We start from the raw sequence: 16,312 nt of genomic DNA, 5'->3' as shown, positions 1-16,312 counted from the left end.
TGCTGTAAGCTCCCCATGGTCAGGGGTTTGTCTAAATCATTTCACTCAGAAGTCAGAGGACTTGTCTATTCCATTCATTGCTCTACCTCTAGTGCCGAGAACAGCGGCTGGCATGTAGTAGGCCTTCAATGAATGTTTGTTAAACGAATCAATGCAGGTGCCTGGAGAGAGTCTTTAATCTAGGCCCCTGAGGGACTTCTTGGTGACCTCTAAATCCTCTTGGGACACACAGGGGATCCTGGGGAGGCGCTGGGAAATTTTGGCCTAGATTTCTGGGGGCCCTGAGACCTGAGCCTTCCTCCATACATGGGGGTAGATAAGAAACCCACTGGGGGCCAGAGTGTCAGTGCTGGACCGAAGGTGAGAGTGGCAGGGGGCAGAGTGAAATTTCTCTCCTATCTCTTGATCCGCTATCCTCTGACCACCTGACTCAGCTGCCAATTTCTCCCCAGAGAAGGAGCTACCATCACCCAGTATTGCTAGCTTTGCTCCCCACAGAATCAGAAAATGCCAGCCTGGCAAACACAGAGGGTCTGCCCCTGAAGTCTTCAAGTTCTAGCCTTGGCGCTCACATAATCTGAGCAGAGGGCTGTTTTGGGGAATTGGGGCTCATTCTCTACCTGGGTTCCACTCCCCTCTTTTGGAACTTTCCTTGCCCTTGACTGGCTGTCACAAGGAGAGAACAGGTTTAAGCTGAGGGATGCCCGGTACTCAGCTTTCCCTCTCTCTTTCCGGGACCGTGACACCCAGCCCACGCTCGAATCTGCCATGCACACGTGCCTCTCACTCACTGGGCGACCTCAGGAAAGGCCCGTCCCTTCTGAGCCTCAGTTTTCTCACCCGTGAAATGTGGATCGCAGCAGTGCCCACCCTATGGGGTTGCTGGACGATTACGTGGGATAAAGATTGGAAGACATGATGCTAGCTACCAGGATGAATAGCTCTGGGATGCACGGGAAGACATACATATTAGAAGTTATGCCCATTCTGCTCTTGGCAGTTGCAATTTTAAGGGAAAGAGGCAACGTGGGGGGGTGAGTGGATGTGCTGGTGTAGATATCAGAGACAGCTCAGGTTGGCTTCTGGGCTGCGATGTTAAGCTGCAGGACATGTTACATGCAAGATACACGTGCGCACATGTGCGTGCACACCTGTGGAGCTTACCTGTCCACCTGGACTTCTGCATCTTTTGTCTCTGCCTTGGTGGGTCCACCTCCATTGATGCCTCTGTCACCACTGGCGAGAAGGCTCAGCACAGGTTCTATCTCTTTGAGTAGTTCATTGCGCTCCTCACTGCCCGGGATGGTGACCCCGGGACTTTTCTTGGCAGGGTCCTGGCTCGGGGGCCTGGGAGCCAGGCCGTTGGTGTGAGACAGCAAGCCAGGTTCCTGCCCATTGTTGTGGGCATGCTGTGGCCCATTGCCAGGACCTGTGGCCCCGTCCACTGCCAGTGGCTGCTCTTTGCAGGTTGACGACTGGTGTGACAGATCGACGGCTGTGGTGGGGGGACCCAAGGGTCGTGTCACCCGGATGGTCTTGGGGGTCCCGTCCCCAGTGAAGGTGGTCTCAAGGTGCGTGGTGAAGCCCTCGGGGCCCCTCAGGATGAGGACCACGTGGGTCTCGGAGGCAATGCCCCTGAGCACTTCTAGGGCACTGGCATAACTCAGGTCCACCAAGGGCTGTCCGTTGACCGCAAGAATGATGTCTCCAGCCTGGATGAGGCCGCTCTGCTCCGCGGCACCCCCTCGAATCAGGTCGGAGATGATCACGGGGGGCTTGCTCACCCGCTCCTTCACCAGGAATCCCAGGCCCCCCACTTTGCGCTTGAAAAGGCGGACCGAAATCACGTTGGGCTGGATTTGCTGAACACTGAACATGTGATTCTCCATGATGTCTAGTGTCCAAGGGTCTGAAGAAGATCTCAGGCTATGTCCAGCCAAGACGACTTTACCAAGAAATGCTCAGCTGCAGGTGGCGCCGAGAAGGAGCTGGGGGCTGGCACTGCAGGGGTTGTGGGGAGTCTCGAGGGTGAGCTGCTCTGGGGCTTGATCTTGTCGGTCTTTGACGTCAACTCGGTGTCACCCACTCATTGCCGTTTGGCTGTCGGTGGCATGATTTCCTGCGTCTGCTTCCTTCCTTGTTCTCTAAGGACGCGATGGTTGATCGGGCAGACGTCAGAAGAAGCGGTGGGACGCGTCCCTAAGCAACAGGTCAGACGTACTGGGAGGAGAAGTGTCTGGTGGATGTGTCTAGAGGTGACGCACGCTCTTGTGGACTATTCTTTGGGCATTGGCAGCCCGTGAGATGCAGATTAGATCTGGGGCTTCCTGAGCTAAAGAAAAGGAACAAGGGAAGGGATGACGATAATTAAAAACGAGAGATTGGTGTGGTGTGCCCAACGCCACCTTCAAAACTAAGATGGGAAATGAAGCCAAAGGAGAAGTCTAGCTATCAGATGATCTGAGTTGGGAAGACGACCTAGAAACAAAATCTTTCTTCCTGGAGGGGGATCTCTTCCCAGGTAGCTGCAAATTGCCTGGGTTCATCTCCATGATCAAAGCCCTGGGGAAACCACGGACAGTCCCAGAAATCAGAAAGCAAGAATGATAAGGTCGCTCTTATTTCTTTCCCACTGCAAGAAGTCACCCCTCCAACTTGTCACATGGCCTTTGTCTCCCCGTGTTTCACAAACACGCATCCATCCACAGGTCAGGAGCTCCGCCAGCACGGATCTCTGGGCTCTCCATTCTGGCCACTCTCAGAGCCCCCATAACAAGCCCCCTGGAAGGGGAATGACGCTGCCATCCATGGAACTGCCTACAAAAGATGTCCATTGGCCGTTAGGACCACTTTTGTAATTATTAGCTTGTTCCAGGTTCAAAAGGATGGACTTGGCCACATTAGAAACCATTAAAACCAATCTGGGTATAATAAATACCAAAGACATGGGTCCACATGAAACTGTGGAAGACATATGTACGCCGCAGACCATCTGAAACCCTAATGGAGAAACATTAGGAAAAGTGGACTGTGTACCCTGAGGTGAACATAAGCAGGTAGCAGGTGTTCAATGAGGATTTGTTGAATGAAGAAGAAAAAATCCCCAAAGACTAAACATAGTGGATGCTTACTGAGCACGGACCCCCTCCTTTGATACACACCGTAGCCCTTTAACACATGAGAAGACCAAAGCTTGGGAAGGGTCAGTGACTTGTCCAAGGTCATGTACAGAATGAGGGCAGAGAGAGGATTTGAACTTAGGTTGGCCCCACTCTTGAGCCTGAGCTTCTAAACGTATACTCTAGTTTTTAAAAATGTATATTCTAGCTATTTTTGCAACTCCCACCAGCTCCCCCAGGCTCGGGGAAATGAGGTGTGGTTGGGGTACCAAAGGCCAACAGGGGGCCCAGCTGGATGCTGTGCCCCAGGTGACGTGTGTGCAACTGTGATACATACACAGCAGGCAGTAATGTGTGTCTTCTGTGTCTGAGTTAGGGCAGGTGATCTGTAATTGTAGGTGGGGTGGGGGGCACATGGGCGTAGCAGAGAACCCCTCCATCTCTTTCCTTATCCCCAGTTCCATCTCTATCTCTGCACCCCCTTCCACAGGCATCTTCACCAGCACAGTGAGGGAGCTCCCATCTGCCACTACTAACGAAGTGACACTCCCTCGTTTCCCTTTTAGTGGCTTCCCAGGGTCACCCCAGGGCTGAGGCAGCTGACAAGCTCCGGATGTCTCTGAGATCAGGAGATGGGTGCAGACACCCCCACGAGAAGGAGGTGCCCCTTCCTGGATCCCCGGGGTGGGGTGGTTAGCAAGTTCAGCCTCCCCTTTTGCAGCTTGCCTTACGTAACTCTGCCAGTCCCGTGTGGGTGAGGGAATAATGACTACCCAGGCCCAGCCTGGGCTGCGTTCTCCATCTGGTGTTGCTGTGTGTGTGCGTGTGTGTTTCTCTCTGTGTATTCATGCAACGCCCTTGTGCTGTGTCATTTCTCTGCTGTGTGCGTGAGCGTGTGCAGCCCATGTGTCGACCGAGTATCTGTCAGCGTCTTTATGCTGGGGTTCTGGTTTGCAGAGAAAACCATCCAGAACCACTGTGCCCTTCCTCCCTGGGGAGAAGATTGGTCCACCCTGCTCCCCTGGCTTCCTTGACTCTCCCCAAACCCCATCTCTTCCTGGTACCAAACCCAGGCTGTTCGTTGTTTAGTTGGAGACAGAGACAGCTGGGACCTGCAGATCACTCTTGAGTGTCCAAGTTTGGCACTGAGCTGTGGTCTCTTTAATTAAAGAAGGGACTTGAGGGTGAGCTCTTGAAGAGATGAGGCCCCCAAGCCCTCTCCTTCCACATATTGGCTTGGGCCAGACCTTACCACACGACAGAGGCTGGGCTTGGTTTAAGAAAAAAGAAGTAAAAGAATCCACGAACCTGCCCAGCCACTCTCAGCCTTGACTCTTTCTCAGCTGCTTTCGAAATTAGAGGGGGCTGTTAGCTGATGCTTAGGAAACTGGGGTGCTGTTTCTCAGACTTTGGTCTAGAAAGGCAACTTGATCTTTGGAAGGAATTGGAATGAGGCTGGGCTTGGGAGAGGCAGGGATAGTCAGTGTCTGGAGAGAGAGAGAGGGAGGGAGAGAGAGAGAGAGAGAGAATATGCAAGCCCTGGGTCTAAGCAACTGGCTTCTGAGCACTCACCATGGTCAATCCTAACCCTGATAATAACCCCACAACACTAGGCCTCCCTCCTTTTCCTCCCCAAAGCACAACCTCCTCAGCTGCCATACTTTTATTCTCACCCTGATCAGTGTCAGGTTTGATTATCCCCATTTCACAGATGAATAAGTTGTGCTGCTATAGGGCGAGCCACTTATCCCAGCTTGCAAATGTCTGGTGTCCAGCAGGCCCCTCAGTCCTGGGCCAAACAGGACAGCTGGCCACCATCTGCCACAGGGAAGAGTCTTAAGGCCCTTTCCATGTGTTTCTAGGTGAACTCTTTATTTCCTCTGAACCTCAGTTTTCTCATCTGTAAAACGGGGTCATTAAGTAATTACCACCTCCCTGGGTAACTGGGATATTAAATAAAACAATGAATGCAAGGTGCTCAGCAATGTCACAGGGCCAATGCTCAGAAAAAAAATGATTTCCTGTTATTGTTATATAACATGTAATGATCCGTGTTTCCTGGCTTTTAATTCAGTGCACATTCTACTCCATCACAGGCCAAAGGTACTTCATGTGCGACCTAGAAGGGGGCCCTTTGCTTGAAACCACACCGAGGAATCTCTTGCTAGTCCCCATACAGGGCATTGACTATAACCCAGCCTCCGCCCTTTGGAGATGCGATTTAAAATAAATCACATGTGCATACACGCTAGATTACATACCATGGAAATAATACTTGGATACGGGCCTCATTCGAGTAGTTCCATGGTTTCACTGTATTTATTTCAGTTACCTTGCTGCGAGGAAATCAGTGGCTGACTTTCGGGGCCGACTGCCAGCGAGAAGGAGGGAGGCAAAATAGGGCAGCGTCTGCTACTACCATCTCGCAGTGTGACCTTGGGCTGCATTTCTACAACCCGAGCATTGGTAGCAGCAGCAGTTTGTGAGCGATTGAGAGTTTACTGTGTGCTAACCATGGTGCTGAGCCCTCTGCATGGGTGTCAGATGAAGGAAGAGCTGTTTTTACTTAACAAACAGACAAGGTGACTAGAGTTCAGAGAATATGCCGAGGAGGCAGCCTTGTGTCTGAGTGATTCTGCGTACTCACCAGGGTCGAGCCTAATAATAATCCCAGAAAACCACGCCTCCTTCCTTTTCCTCCTCTGCTGCCATATTCTTCATCCTCACCCTGACCAAGGTCACGTTCCATTGCCCCCATTTTACAGATGTGGAAATTAAGCTGCAGCAGCGAGACCTGCTTTTTCTGGTTTGACCATGGCTTTCCATTTTTAGCACTGAAGACCAGAGGACGTTAGGCATCAGAGACAGTTTTGGGGGGGAGTCTACAGCTAGGCTGTCGAATAGGGCAGCCATTGACCACATATGGCCGTTGGACTCCTGAGCTGTGGCTGGTTGCATTGAGATGTGTTGTATGAGTAAAATGCACATCGGGCTTCAAAGACTAGTAGGAAAAACAGAAAATAAAATAGCTCAATCATCTTCCACGTGTTGAACTGAGAATATTTTAGATATATTGGGTTAAGCACAATCGTTATGAAAATTCATTTTACCTGTTGCTTTTTACTATTTGAATGCAACCACTATACAGCTAAAGGTCACATGGGTGGCTTACATTGTATTGCCACTGGGCAGTGCAGGTCTGGAGTCTGACTCTAGAGTCAGCTCTTGGACCAAGGCTCTTTCCTGTATCCCACTGTCCCTTAGGTCCCTTCAAGAAGCTACTGATAACTTAGCTAGGCAAAAGTCACTTCTTTCTAAAGAAACCAGAAAAATGACCTAGAGGGTGAGCAAACATCTCACAATTTTTGGAGGTTTGAGGTTGACCGTTTGGAATAAGCCTGATGGGAGTAGAATGGAGAGTAAATCCACCTAGGACCCTGTGAAGAGAGCTAACAGTAGGGTGTCACCTGGGCTAACAGTCCAGTAACAAACATCTTGCTGTCAGAGCGTCATTGGAAATCTAAACCATCTGTGCAATGAATGTTTCCTTAAAAAGAATAAGGCAGATCCCTATTTACAAGTAGGAAATGCTATACCTTTAGGTGAAAAAAGAAAGGCGCAAACATGTAAATCCTGCATGCATAAATGCAGAGAACCTTCTGGAAGAATGAATATTGCTGGTTGTATCTTACGAGGAATACTGGATGTCAGAAGTAGGAGGAAGCACTATCTTTTTTTCCTATTTGAATACCATTTGAATTATTTTTAGCACATGTGTCTTACCTTTTAAATGAACAATATTAGAAAACAACACCCAGCCTGCGAACACTCAAGTGTTTTCAGTTCACGAACCCACAAAATCTCTGATGGAGTTACAGCCCTGGCTCCTATCTCCCTTCAATCTCACTTAAAAACAAATTCACGCCCTCCATGTTTAAAAAAATCAAAGCAAAATACTGCCACCCCTGATGCAAACAAAAGACCAAAACCAGAACCCAAATGCACTTTAAAAAAAAGCAAAACACACACAACAAAACAATGAACTTTCTTACATCTCCTGAACAGCTAATTTGTAGTCTTTTCCCCAGAGAGAACACCACTGGGAATCAAGCTGACGTGCTTTCTCCCACGCCAGCAAAGCATAGCTACAAACCTGCCAACCTCTGCAAAGCAGGGGTTAAGTTGGCATTCTGTGTCTTGGGGATCCCAGAGACAAGAGCACCCTGGCTCCGTGGGGTCTCCCCAGCCACGTCATTCCCCATTTCGTGGCTACATTTTGCCTGTGATGACTCTGATCTTCCCAGATCTGACATCCATACCTCACGGCAGGAACGGGCATCGAGTTAGGGGCGTGAGGATTAACGATTAAAGCTTGACAGTATATCCTGTCGCTGAGGGTTTGGGAAACCCACGTTCTCTTACATTGCCACTTTGTACCATCTCTTTGGCGGTTTGACAATATCTACCCCCAAATTTAAAATACACAGATCTTTGGCCTGGCCATTCAACTTTTAGGACTTTCTCCTGCAGATAAACTGGAAGGAACACCCTTAAACATATACGAGTACACACAACTCTTCCTTGCAGTGTTGCTCAGAAAATCAAGAGACTGGGAAAATCTGAGTATCTATCATCGTAGGGGAGTACCACATCCATACAATGGAATCCTAAGCGGGTATTAAGTAAGGGGGGATTAGATCTCAAAGGATCAATGGGGAATGATCTTCTAGACACATTACTGAATTTAAAAAGCAAGGTGAAGAACACTAAGAGAGAAATATATTTCTATATTCACCCTCTGTAACTTATCCATACTTCCACAGAAGCGTGGAGATGCTTTGAACATCTCTGGGAAAACATTCCAAGATACTGGTACCCGGGGTTGCTTCTGGGAAAGGGGACTGGGAGGCTAGGGGTTGGATGGGAGGAAGGCGTCCTTTTTATTGTATATTCTTTTTGTGTATTGTATATTTGGAACACCAAAAGAGCAGAATTTGGTATGTTGGAGCATGGAACTCAAGAGAGGCAGCCACAAACGCAAGACCAAAAACTTGGTGGTGAGTCAACACCCCTGGGGTAGGGTGGGGGGGTTCATGGGTCAGAGCTACAGGGCCGGCTTCTCTATGTTGGATCTGGGGAATTATGGAGACTTCATTTCATCTTCATTTTGCAAAGCTCATTTTTATGAGCTAGTTCAGCCGGCTGTAGAGCATGATATCCACTATATAGACAGAAAATTCAAGGGTTTGGAACTAAGATTCTTACATTTCTTCCATCTACAGACCTCTCAGTGGCAAAAATATAAGACTGGGTATTACATTAATTTTTGCTCCAAAAGATGCATGAGAGCTGATTGTCTGACGAGGTCTTATTTTTGGGGAAAGGTGGCATGAGGAATCCACTTAGAAGGCTGCTGGCCAGAGATGAGAGATGATGCTGGTGAGGGTGAGGGTACTGAAAGGGAGAAAGGAGGGAAGTTGGTAGATGGAAGCGATATTTAGGAGGTGGAGTCAACAAGAGTTGGTGACTGATTGGATGGAGAGGGTAAGGGAGGGGGGGCTGTCCACAGTGGCTTTCCAGCTTCTGGCTTCCACAAAGAGACAAACTGTGAGGGTGGGTAAAAACGGGGTGAAAGAAAAGATAAGAAGAAATGAAACTCATCTGATAGAATTATCTTTCCTAATTAATTTAACTGTGGTCTAACATGTTGCAAGCGTCAACATTTCTTTATGTCATTATTTCTTTCTACAATTTCGAGAATTAAGAGGGGATCATGGAAAATACCCTTGATTTGACTTATTTCCCAGCTGTGCCATATACTGGTCATTTGATCTTGGGAAAGTCATTTAACATTTTGAATCTCAATTTCCTTCTGTGAAACTGAAAAAGTAAAAACAACTACTTCCCAGGGTTTCTGTGAACATTACGTAAGATGGATGCTGTGAAGAATACTTCTTTGTAAACTGTAAATGTCAACTGTCGTGGTAATGTTCAGTCTTTATTTTTAGGAGGACATCAAGAACAGCACCTTCCAAATTACAGCTTTGTATTAAATTGAGACTCAACCAAGTTTCTCCTCTCACGTCTGGCATCCTTGGGTGCCCCCAGTGCAGGGAAGCTGGGTCAAGAGGGTGGCAAAAGGTGCTCATGGAAGGAAAAAGAAGAATGGTGATTGTAAAGGAGCAGTGATAATATCTGTTCCCTTAACTTGCAAATTCCCTGTAAACAGATCACAGAATCCACATAGGCCTGACTCAGTTGCCAATGAATATCAGAAAAGGGAGAACATATTACATAGAAAACGCAAGCGACAATGGCAGGAATAACTCCACATATGTCAGATATATCAGTAATAACAATAAATATAAGTGGTTAAACTTGAGTGAACAATCAAGATTCTGAGTTTGGATACATGCATTTGCAGTTGCCATATGTCAGCATATGTTAGCACCTAGTAAGTACAAAATAAATATTTACTGAGTAAATGATCAGCTACCCACAGCGATATCTTTTATTGAATTGTATTAGCTTGAACGTTGTGACATCAGCAGTTAGGCAGAGGATCAAACTCACCTGTCTCCGACAGTTCGACCTAATATTTTGAGCATTTTTATATGTAAGTGCATTAGTAAATTATCTAATTTCATTCTTACAACCACCAGATGACAGACACGATCTTACTATTCCCACTTAATAGAGGTTGAAACGGAGGCTCAAAGAGGTTAATTAAGTCGTCGATATTTACCCAGCGAGAGTCACTGATCGGGATTCAAACCAAGTTTGTTGGAACTCAAACCTTTGCTTTTATTAAACACCTTCCTAAACGGTACATTTAGCAATAGTTTTCACTCTCAGATTTTTGAGTAGATAATCATATAACCCATCAATAATGACAGCTCAAAGTCTTTGCTTTTATCCCTTCAAAGTACCGCTGTGAGTTTTTATTTCAGTTGGCCTCATCACCACCTACGATTTTTGTCACTGGAAGTTGAAAGAGATCATAGGGGTTTTCTATTCCAATGGTTCATAATATGGCGTCTATGGACCCCCAACAGGGCTCAGGGGTGCCTGAAAATCCTGGAATTGGGCACCAAAAGTACCCATGGAGAGACAAACCATAGCATTAATATGGTTTTCCACGCACTTCATGACCCAGGAAGCAAGAGTGGAAGTTACTCGGTCAACTCTACGTTTTACAGATAAGGCGTTTGAGGCTCATAGATGGGGAAGGATTTGCTGAAGGTTCTCAGAGACAGAGTCAGAACTAGGATTCCGGTCTCTTGCATGATTTCTTCTCAAACTCAGTTACATGCTCATGTTTCATTGGCTCCCCCATGAAATTAGGATATTTACTCAGGGTCCTACATTCAACAGTAATGCTACACTCAGGATGTGAGCTGTAGCTTTTTCAGTAGGTGCCCTTTCTATCTAGTTATACTGTTTCTTGATTATTCAAAATAAGCCCAAGGCGTCAAGTTACCTCCTCAGTCCTTCCTTCCTGGTGAACCACCCCCAATTATTATCTGTCTCTCTAGGATTGACAACAGAGGGTCTGAGAATACTATGACAGGTGGAGGAAGGGGGCAAAGTGTCACAAAGTTGTGCACACAATTCCAGGATTTTCCAGTATCTGTAGGGATCCACAGACCCCATACTAGTTGCTTATCAGGATAAAGGTTTAAAAGATCAATTTCATAATTAGGATAAAACGCTGAGTACGTTTACCTAGGGTTGCTGAAGGAAGCCATAAGTGGTAATGTCATTTTTAAAATTAAAAAATCAAAGAAGGATCATAGTATGAGAGATCCCTGCCACAACGCCTTCATTTATTCAGCTTTTGAGCAACTACTTTGTTCCAAAAGCGGGTCATCCTAACGAACTATGAGGCTATACGCTCCTTGATGACAAAGACCATGGTTCCTTGGTTTGCGGTTGTACCCTCAGTACAGCAAAGTGCTAGGCACACAGTAGGTGCTCAATAAATCAGAGTCTCAATCGCCAAGTCTACAGCTATTGAACGATGCCCCAGTTAGAGCACCATCCCAGTGGGTGGCGCCATGCAGGAAGGCAGGGCTGGTATCAGTTCCCTTCCTGCCAAGCGGTGGCAGCGAAGTGATAACATGTCCCATTACAGATGAAATAATGAATGACGGAGTCTTCACACACTTGGGTAACAACAACTTGGATTCAGAAAACAGAGAGCAAAAGAGGGTGTCGCAACGGAATTTGTAAAATGACCCGTGATGGACATGGTCTAATGCCTTGTTCTAATGCCCCTGAGAGTTGCTTAGAAATGCAGTATTAGGCCCCACTCCAGACCTATGCATCAGACTCTGCATTTTGTGAAGATCCCCAGATGATTGGTGTGTGTATCATAGTTCGAGAAACCAGTCTGCCTCGCATGCCTGCGTTACTTTTTTGCAGTCCCACGATCCTTCAAGCAGAACACTTCAGTCTAGGGAGTGTAATAATATTCAGGTTGCATCGTGCAAAATTGCAGATATTCAACTATTTTGTGACTTACAAAAATGGCAATTTCAAATGAAATTTCAGTTTCAACCCAAACTATAAACTATTGTGCCCAAAAGTGCTTCAGACCCAAGTTATTGCTTGTTTCCAAAAGGTTCTGCTCAGATTCTACAAACAACACCCATAGGCATACAGATGACTTTCATTTGGTTAACACAGTTAAAAACTAGAAGTGTCACATGAAATACAAGTTTCTGGGGTTCTGGAACATTGGAAGGTGTTGGGTCTGCCTTCCTGAATGTTAGGGCCCCATATGATAGGGCATGAGCTCGCCCACTCCCCCGGGGCCCCCAGGGGAACCCTCTCACTCATCTGTTTCTTGCCAGGACCCTGTGGGTATTTATCTGATTGTGGGGCCCCTGCTGGATAGTGAGTTTTAAAGGGAAGCAAGGATGGTCATCCTTAGAAGATGTTCAATAAAGGGACAGATGTGCTCAGTGATTTGGGTCCTGTCATACGAAGGTCAGACAATTAAGTTCGCGAACTTGTTGCAACGCTGTTGCTCACCTTTTTTGATATCAGAGGGATTATTCATTATGAATTTGTACCAACTGGACAAACAGTGAACCAAGTTTACTATTTGGTGGTGCTAAAAAGGCTGCATGAAAAAGTTAGACGACCTGAACTTTTTGCCAACAATTCATGGTTATTGCATCACAACAATGCACCAGCTCACACGGCACTGTCTGTGAGGGAGTTTTTAGCCAGTAAACAAATAACTGTATTGGAAAACCCTCCCTATTTACCTGATCTGGCCCCCAATGACTTCTTTCTTTACTCGAAGATAAAGGAAATATTGAAAGGAAGACATTTTGATGACATTCAGGACATCAAGGGTAATACGATGACAGCTCTGATGGCCATTCCAGAAAGAGTTCCAAAATGGATTTGAAGGGTGGACTAGGTGCTGGTGTCGGTGCACAGCTTCCCAAGGGGAGTACTTGGAAGGTGACCGTAGTGATATTCAGCAATGACATATGTAGCACTTTTTCTAGGATGAGTTCTGAACTTAATTGTCTGACCTCATAGGTGCCCCGGGTTAATCCAGGTCCCCACCTTCCTGAGAGCTCCCTGCATCTGTCCTAGCTTGTGTCCTGGGGCTCATGCTTGTCCTGCCCTCATTTCCCCTGGGGTAAATCTGCTGAGAAGGGTGCAGCCTTTCACACCTTAGTCATCCTTCACTCCATATCAGCTTCTTCTCTCACCTCAGTGTGTTTACAGAAACCCTTCCTGGAGTGACACCTTTCTCTCTAAACAGAGCTTTTTCTTTTGATATCAAACCAGTCTGCACCTACTCATTCCAACAATAGCTGAATGGAAACCAGCCTCCTCCCTCCCTCCAGAGGGAGCACACAGTCCCACGTCCCACCTGTTGTGCTTAGTGCCTGTGCCTTGGGGTTATTACCCAACCTGGCTGGGCCTTTCATTCCTGGCTCATCAGCGTTCCTGGTATGCATCTAGGAGACAGCCCTTCTCCCACCCGATTCAGCCTTACCTAACAGAGCTCTGCAAATTGCCCCCGAAATAACATCACAGAGGTGGGAAGGAAGGCTTCTGAGGGAATGTCATGGTTAAGATTGTAGGTCCCGGGTTCAAATCCTGACTCTGCCATTTACCGACTGTGTGGCTTTGGCTTCTATTCCCTCATCTGTAAAATTGTTAATAATCACAGTATCCACTTTGCAGGGCTCTTGTGAGGATTACATGAAATAATGTCATATTTCCCCCACTGGTTTTACTACCTTTGTATCTTTGTGTCATATCTGTGTCTCTCTGGTGCAATTATTTATTTACAATTTCCCCTTCAAGTCGACTCACTTCATACCTTGAATACTTACTACAACCTCACTGTAAGGAATGATAATATCTATGAAATCATAGTATGAAGGTGCCATAGTACGAAGGTTCTATTATCTAGCAAAACAAATGTTTAATGAGTAAATTTTAACCAACTCATTGCAATCACGAGTAAACATTTAACAAACTCAAATTGAGGGACATTCTACGAAACAACCATCTAGTAATCTTGGAAAGTGTCAGACCCATGAGAGGCGAGGAGAGATTCACAAACTGTCACAGATTGGAGGAGACTAAGGAGAAATAAGCACTAAAAGTGGTGTGGGATCCCGGAGAAGACCCTGGAACAGAAAGTTCATTAGCGGAAAGAGTGATGAAATTCAAATAAGGTCTGTAGTTTAGTTAATACATAGTATGTCACTGTCAATCTCCTGTTATTGGTAACTGTACTACAGCTAGGAATTATGCTTACATTAGGGGATGCGGAAAAAGGGGTGTAAAGAAACTTGCTGCACTGTTTTGCAACTTTTCTCTCAGTCTGAAATTATTGCAAAATAAAACGTTTTTTAAATGGGTACCAATTAAGCAGTCTTTCGCTGTTGCCCCCTCCCTTCAGCACCTGGCAAGCGCTCATTAGCTTTTGTCTCTTTGGATTTGCCTGTTCCAGGTATTTCATACAAGCGGAACCCTACACAACATGGCCTTTTGCGTCTGGTTTCTTTCACAGAGCACAATGTCTTCCAGGCTCATCCATGTTGTAGCATGGCTCAGAACTGCATTCCTTTTTCTGGCGGAATACTATTCCATTGTATGGATGGCCCACATTTTGTTTATCCATCCATCTGGTGATGGACATTTGGGTTGTTTCCACCTTTCAACTATAGTGAATAGTACTGTTGGGAACACGCATGGACAAGTTTTTGTTTAAACACGTGTGTTCAATTCTTAATGGGTAGGGAGTTTCCTATTAGGGTGATGGAAATGTTTTGGAACTAGATACAGATGATGGTTGCAAAACATTGTGGGTGTACTAAATGAATGCTACGCTTTAAAATAATAAATTTTATGTTATGCGAATTTGACCTCAATAAAAGAAAATGCGTGTCACCCGTGGAGGGTCTACCACATTTTGGGAAACCTGTGCTTATGTGAGCCCAGCACTTAACACTGTACCAGGCTCTTAGCAAGTGCAAAAAGGATGTTGGCTTGTGTCATTATCATTGCTGGAGCCACACGTGACTCTCAGCTCCCACTCCCGTGTTCTTTCCACAACATCAAGCTGCTTTCACCATGCAAGTTCCTCCCAGTTTAATCCACTAGTGTCCTTGAAGGTCAGCAATACAAGTCCAGGGTCCCTGGGAAACCACCACTAGGATGCCTTGCTTTGGCATCCAAGAACTTCTCCTTTCACAAGACATGTGCCCGCCAAGCATGACACAGCTGGCCATTGCCCCGAGATCTGTGCTCAGAACAACACAGAGTGGACATTCAAAATAGACACTATACTGGTTACTTGTTGACAGAACACCAACTCTATTTCAGCAGCTTATTCAAGAAGCCTTACCCGCTCAATAGACTGAGCGCTTTATTTATCCTACAATTTGCTGGTTAAGTCGCAATGCCTCGGCAACAGTTTATTTTATGTTATAATGCCCCGTCCCATTTCCTCACAGTACCTGGGGGATGAATTTCAGTGTTTGAAATGAAAGAAAATGCCTGATTTGTGCTGAGGCTTCCATGAGGATCCTACAGAAAACTGGAGACACTCCAGCACATCCCAGATCGGGGAAGTGTCTTTCCGCTCAGAGCTGATGAATTGGGTTTGGTTTTATTGAGGATTATTAGAGAGCGCTTCCTCTTTTTCCCCAACTGTGCTGTTGGTTCTCCATCCTCTTCGCCCAGATCCATGCTCCACCCTTCTCCAAATTTATCTGCGCCCCAGGAGGAGGCTGAGCTTTCTGGATATCAATGGGTTCCTTGCCCTCTGGCTTCTGACTGGGTGTGGCCAATGGGAGGCACCCAGGAGATGGAAGCCGGGAGGAGAGGCTGCTCCTCCTTCCTCAGCTCCCTCCTGCCTGCCTGCTGTGCTCTGGAGAGGTCTGCATTCCTCTCTGAGCATAGCTTCTGCTGGGAGGTTCCAGCCGCCCAGCCATTCCTTGGCCTAAAGGCCTTCAGCCCTACTATTCCCTCCCCGGCTTTAGCAGGCCCTGTGTGGTCCTGACTCCCCCTCTTGCTAATGCCTGGACATGTCACCCTCCCTTGTTGCTGCCTTAAACTGTGTCCTTAAGTAATTCTTTCATTAAATTATAATATCTTGGACATCCCAGCGGCAGGGGCCTTCTGTTTCCTAGTTGGACCTTGACTGACAAGTCATCCCCGGTGCACCTGGGGTCTAGAGATGAAGACAGTCAGAAGCAGCCCTAATGGTCAAGGGTGTAGAGCGTGTTTAAGTGGGGTTATTCGAATAGTCCTCTTCATCGGAGCACCTGACATGCAGCAGAACTTTATGGTCCCAATAACCCAGTGAAGTGGCATCATCCCCATGTTTACAGAAGAGGAGGTTTAAAGTGATGATTCAATAACTCGCCCCAGGTTACAGGGCTGAATAAGTGGCAGTGGCTGAATTTGAACCCAGCTTAGATGGGCTCCAGAATCCTGCCTCCTCCCCACCGCCTCCCATCTAGAGGGGTTTAATACATCCAAGAGCCAATGTCCTGGCAAGGCAGTCCCCTGTGTCCGGGAGAAAAGCTTGCCGACCCCAAAAAGAATGTCAAAGCCGCAGCTCTGAATCACTCTTTGGAGCTCAAATGCATTCAGGCATGCCAAGGCGGTACAGCCAGCAGCGGGAAAGGCAACCTGGGATGATA

General features: G+C 46.8%; 1 protein-coding gene across 5 annotated transcripts in view; it reads right to left on the bottom strand.

Moving 5' to 3' along the window:
* NOS1 (nitric oxide synthase 1) overlaps positions 1-16,312 on the bottom strand; it is a 155,923-nt gene that overhangs the window by 73,978 nt on the left and 65,633 nt on the right. For all 5 annotated transcript variants that reach the window (XM_088800987.1, XM_088800985.1, XM_019753977.3 and 2 more), the window contains exon 2: positions 1,165-2,332. In XM_088800987.1, coding sequence (XP_088657113.1) covers positions 1,165-1,889 — 725 coding nt within the window. In that variant the 5' untranslated portion in view covers positions 1,890-2,332. The remainder of the gene's footprint in view (positions 1-1,164; positions 2,333-16,312) is intronic.

This window comes from Rhinolophus sinicus, chromosome 9, assembly GCF_057876585.1.
Source record: "Rhinolophus sinicus isolate RSI-liver-muscle chromosome 9, RSI-T2T, whole genome shotgun sequence".
Classification (NCBI taxonomy): domain Eukaryota; kingdom Metazoa; phylum Chordata; class Mammalia; order Chiroptera; family Rhinolophidae; genus Rhinolophus; species Rhinolophus sinicus.
Note: the sequence above shows the minus strand (reverse complement) of the source record. Positions and strands in the feature narration are given on the sequence as shown.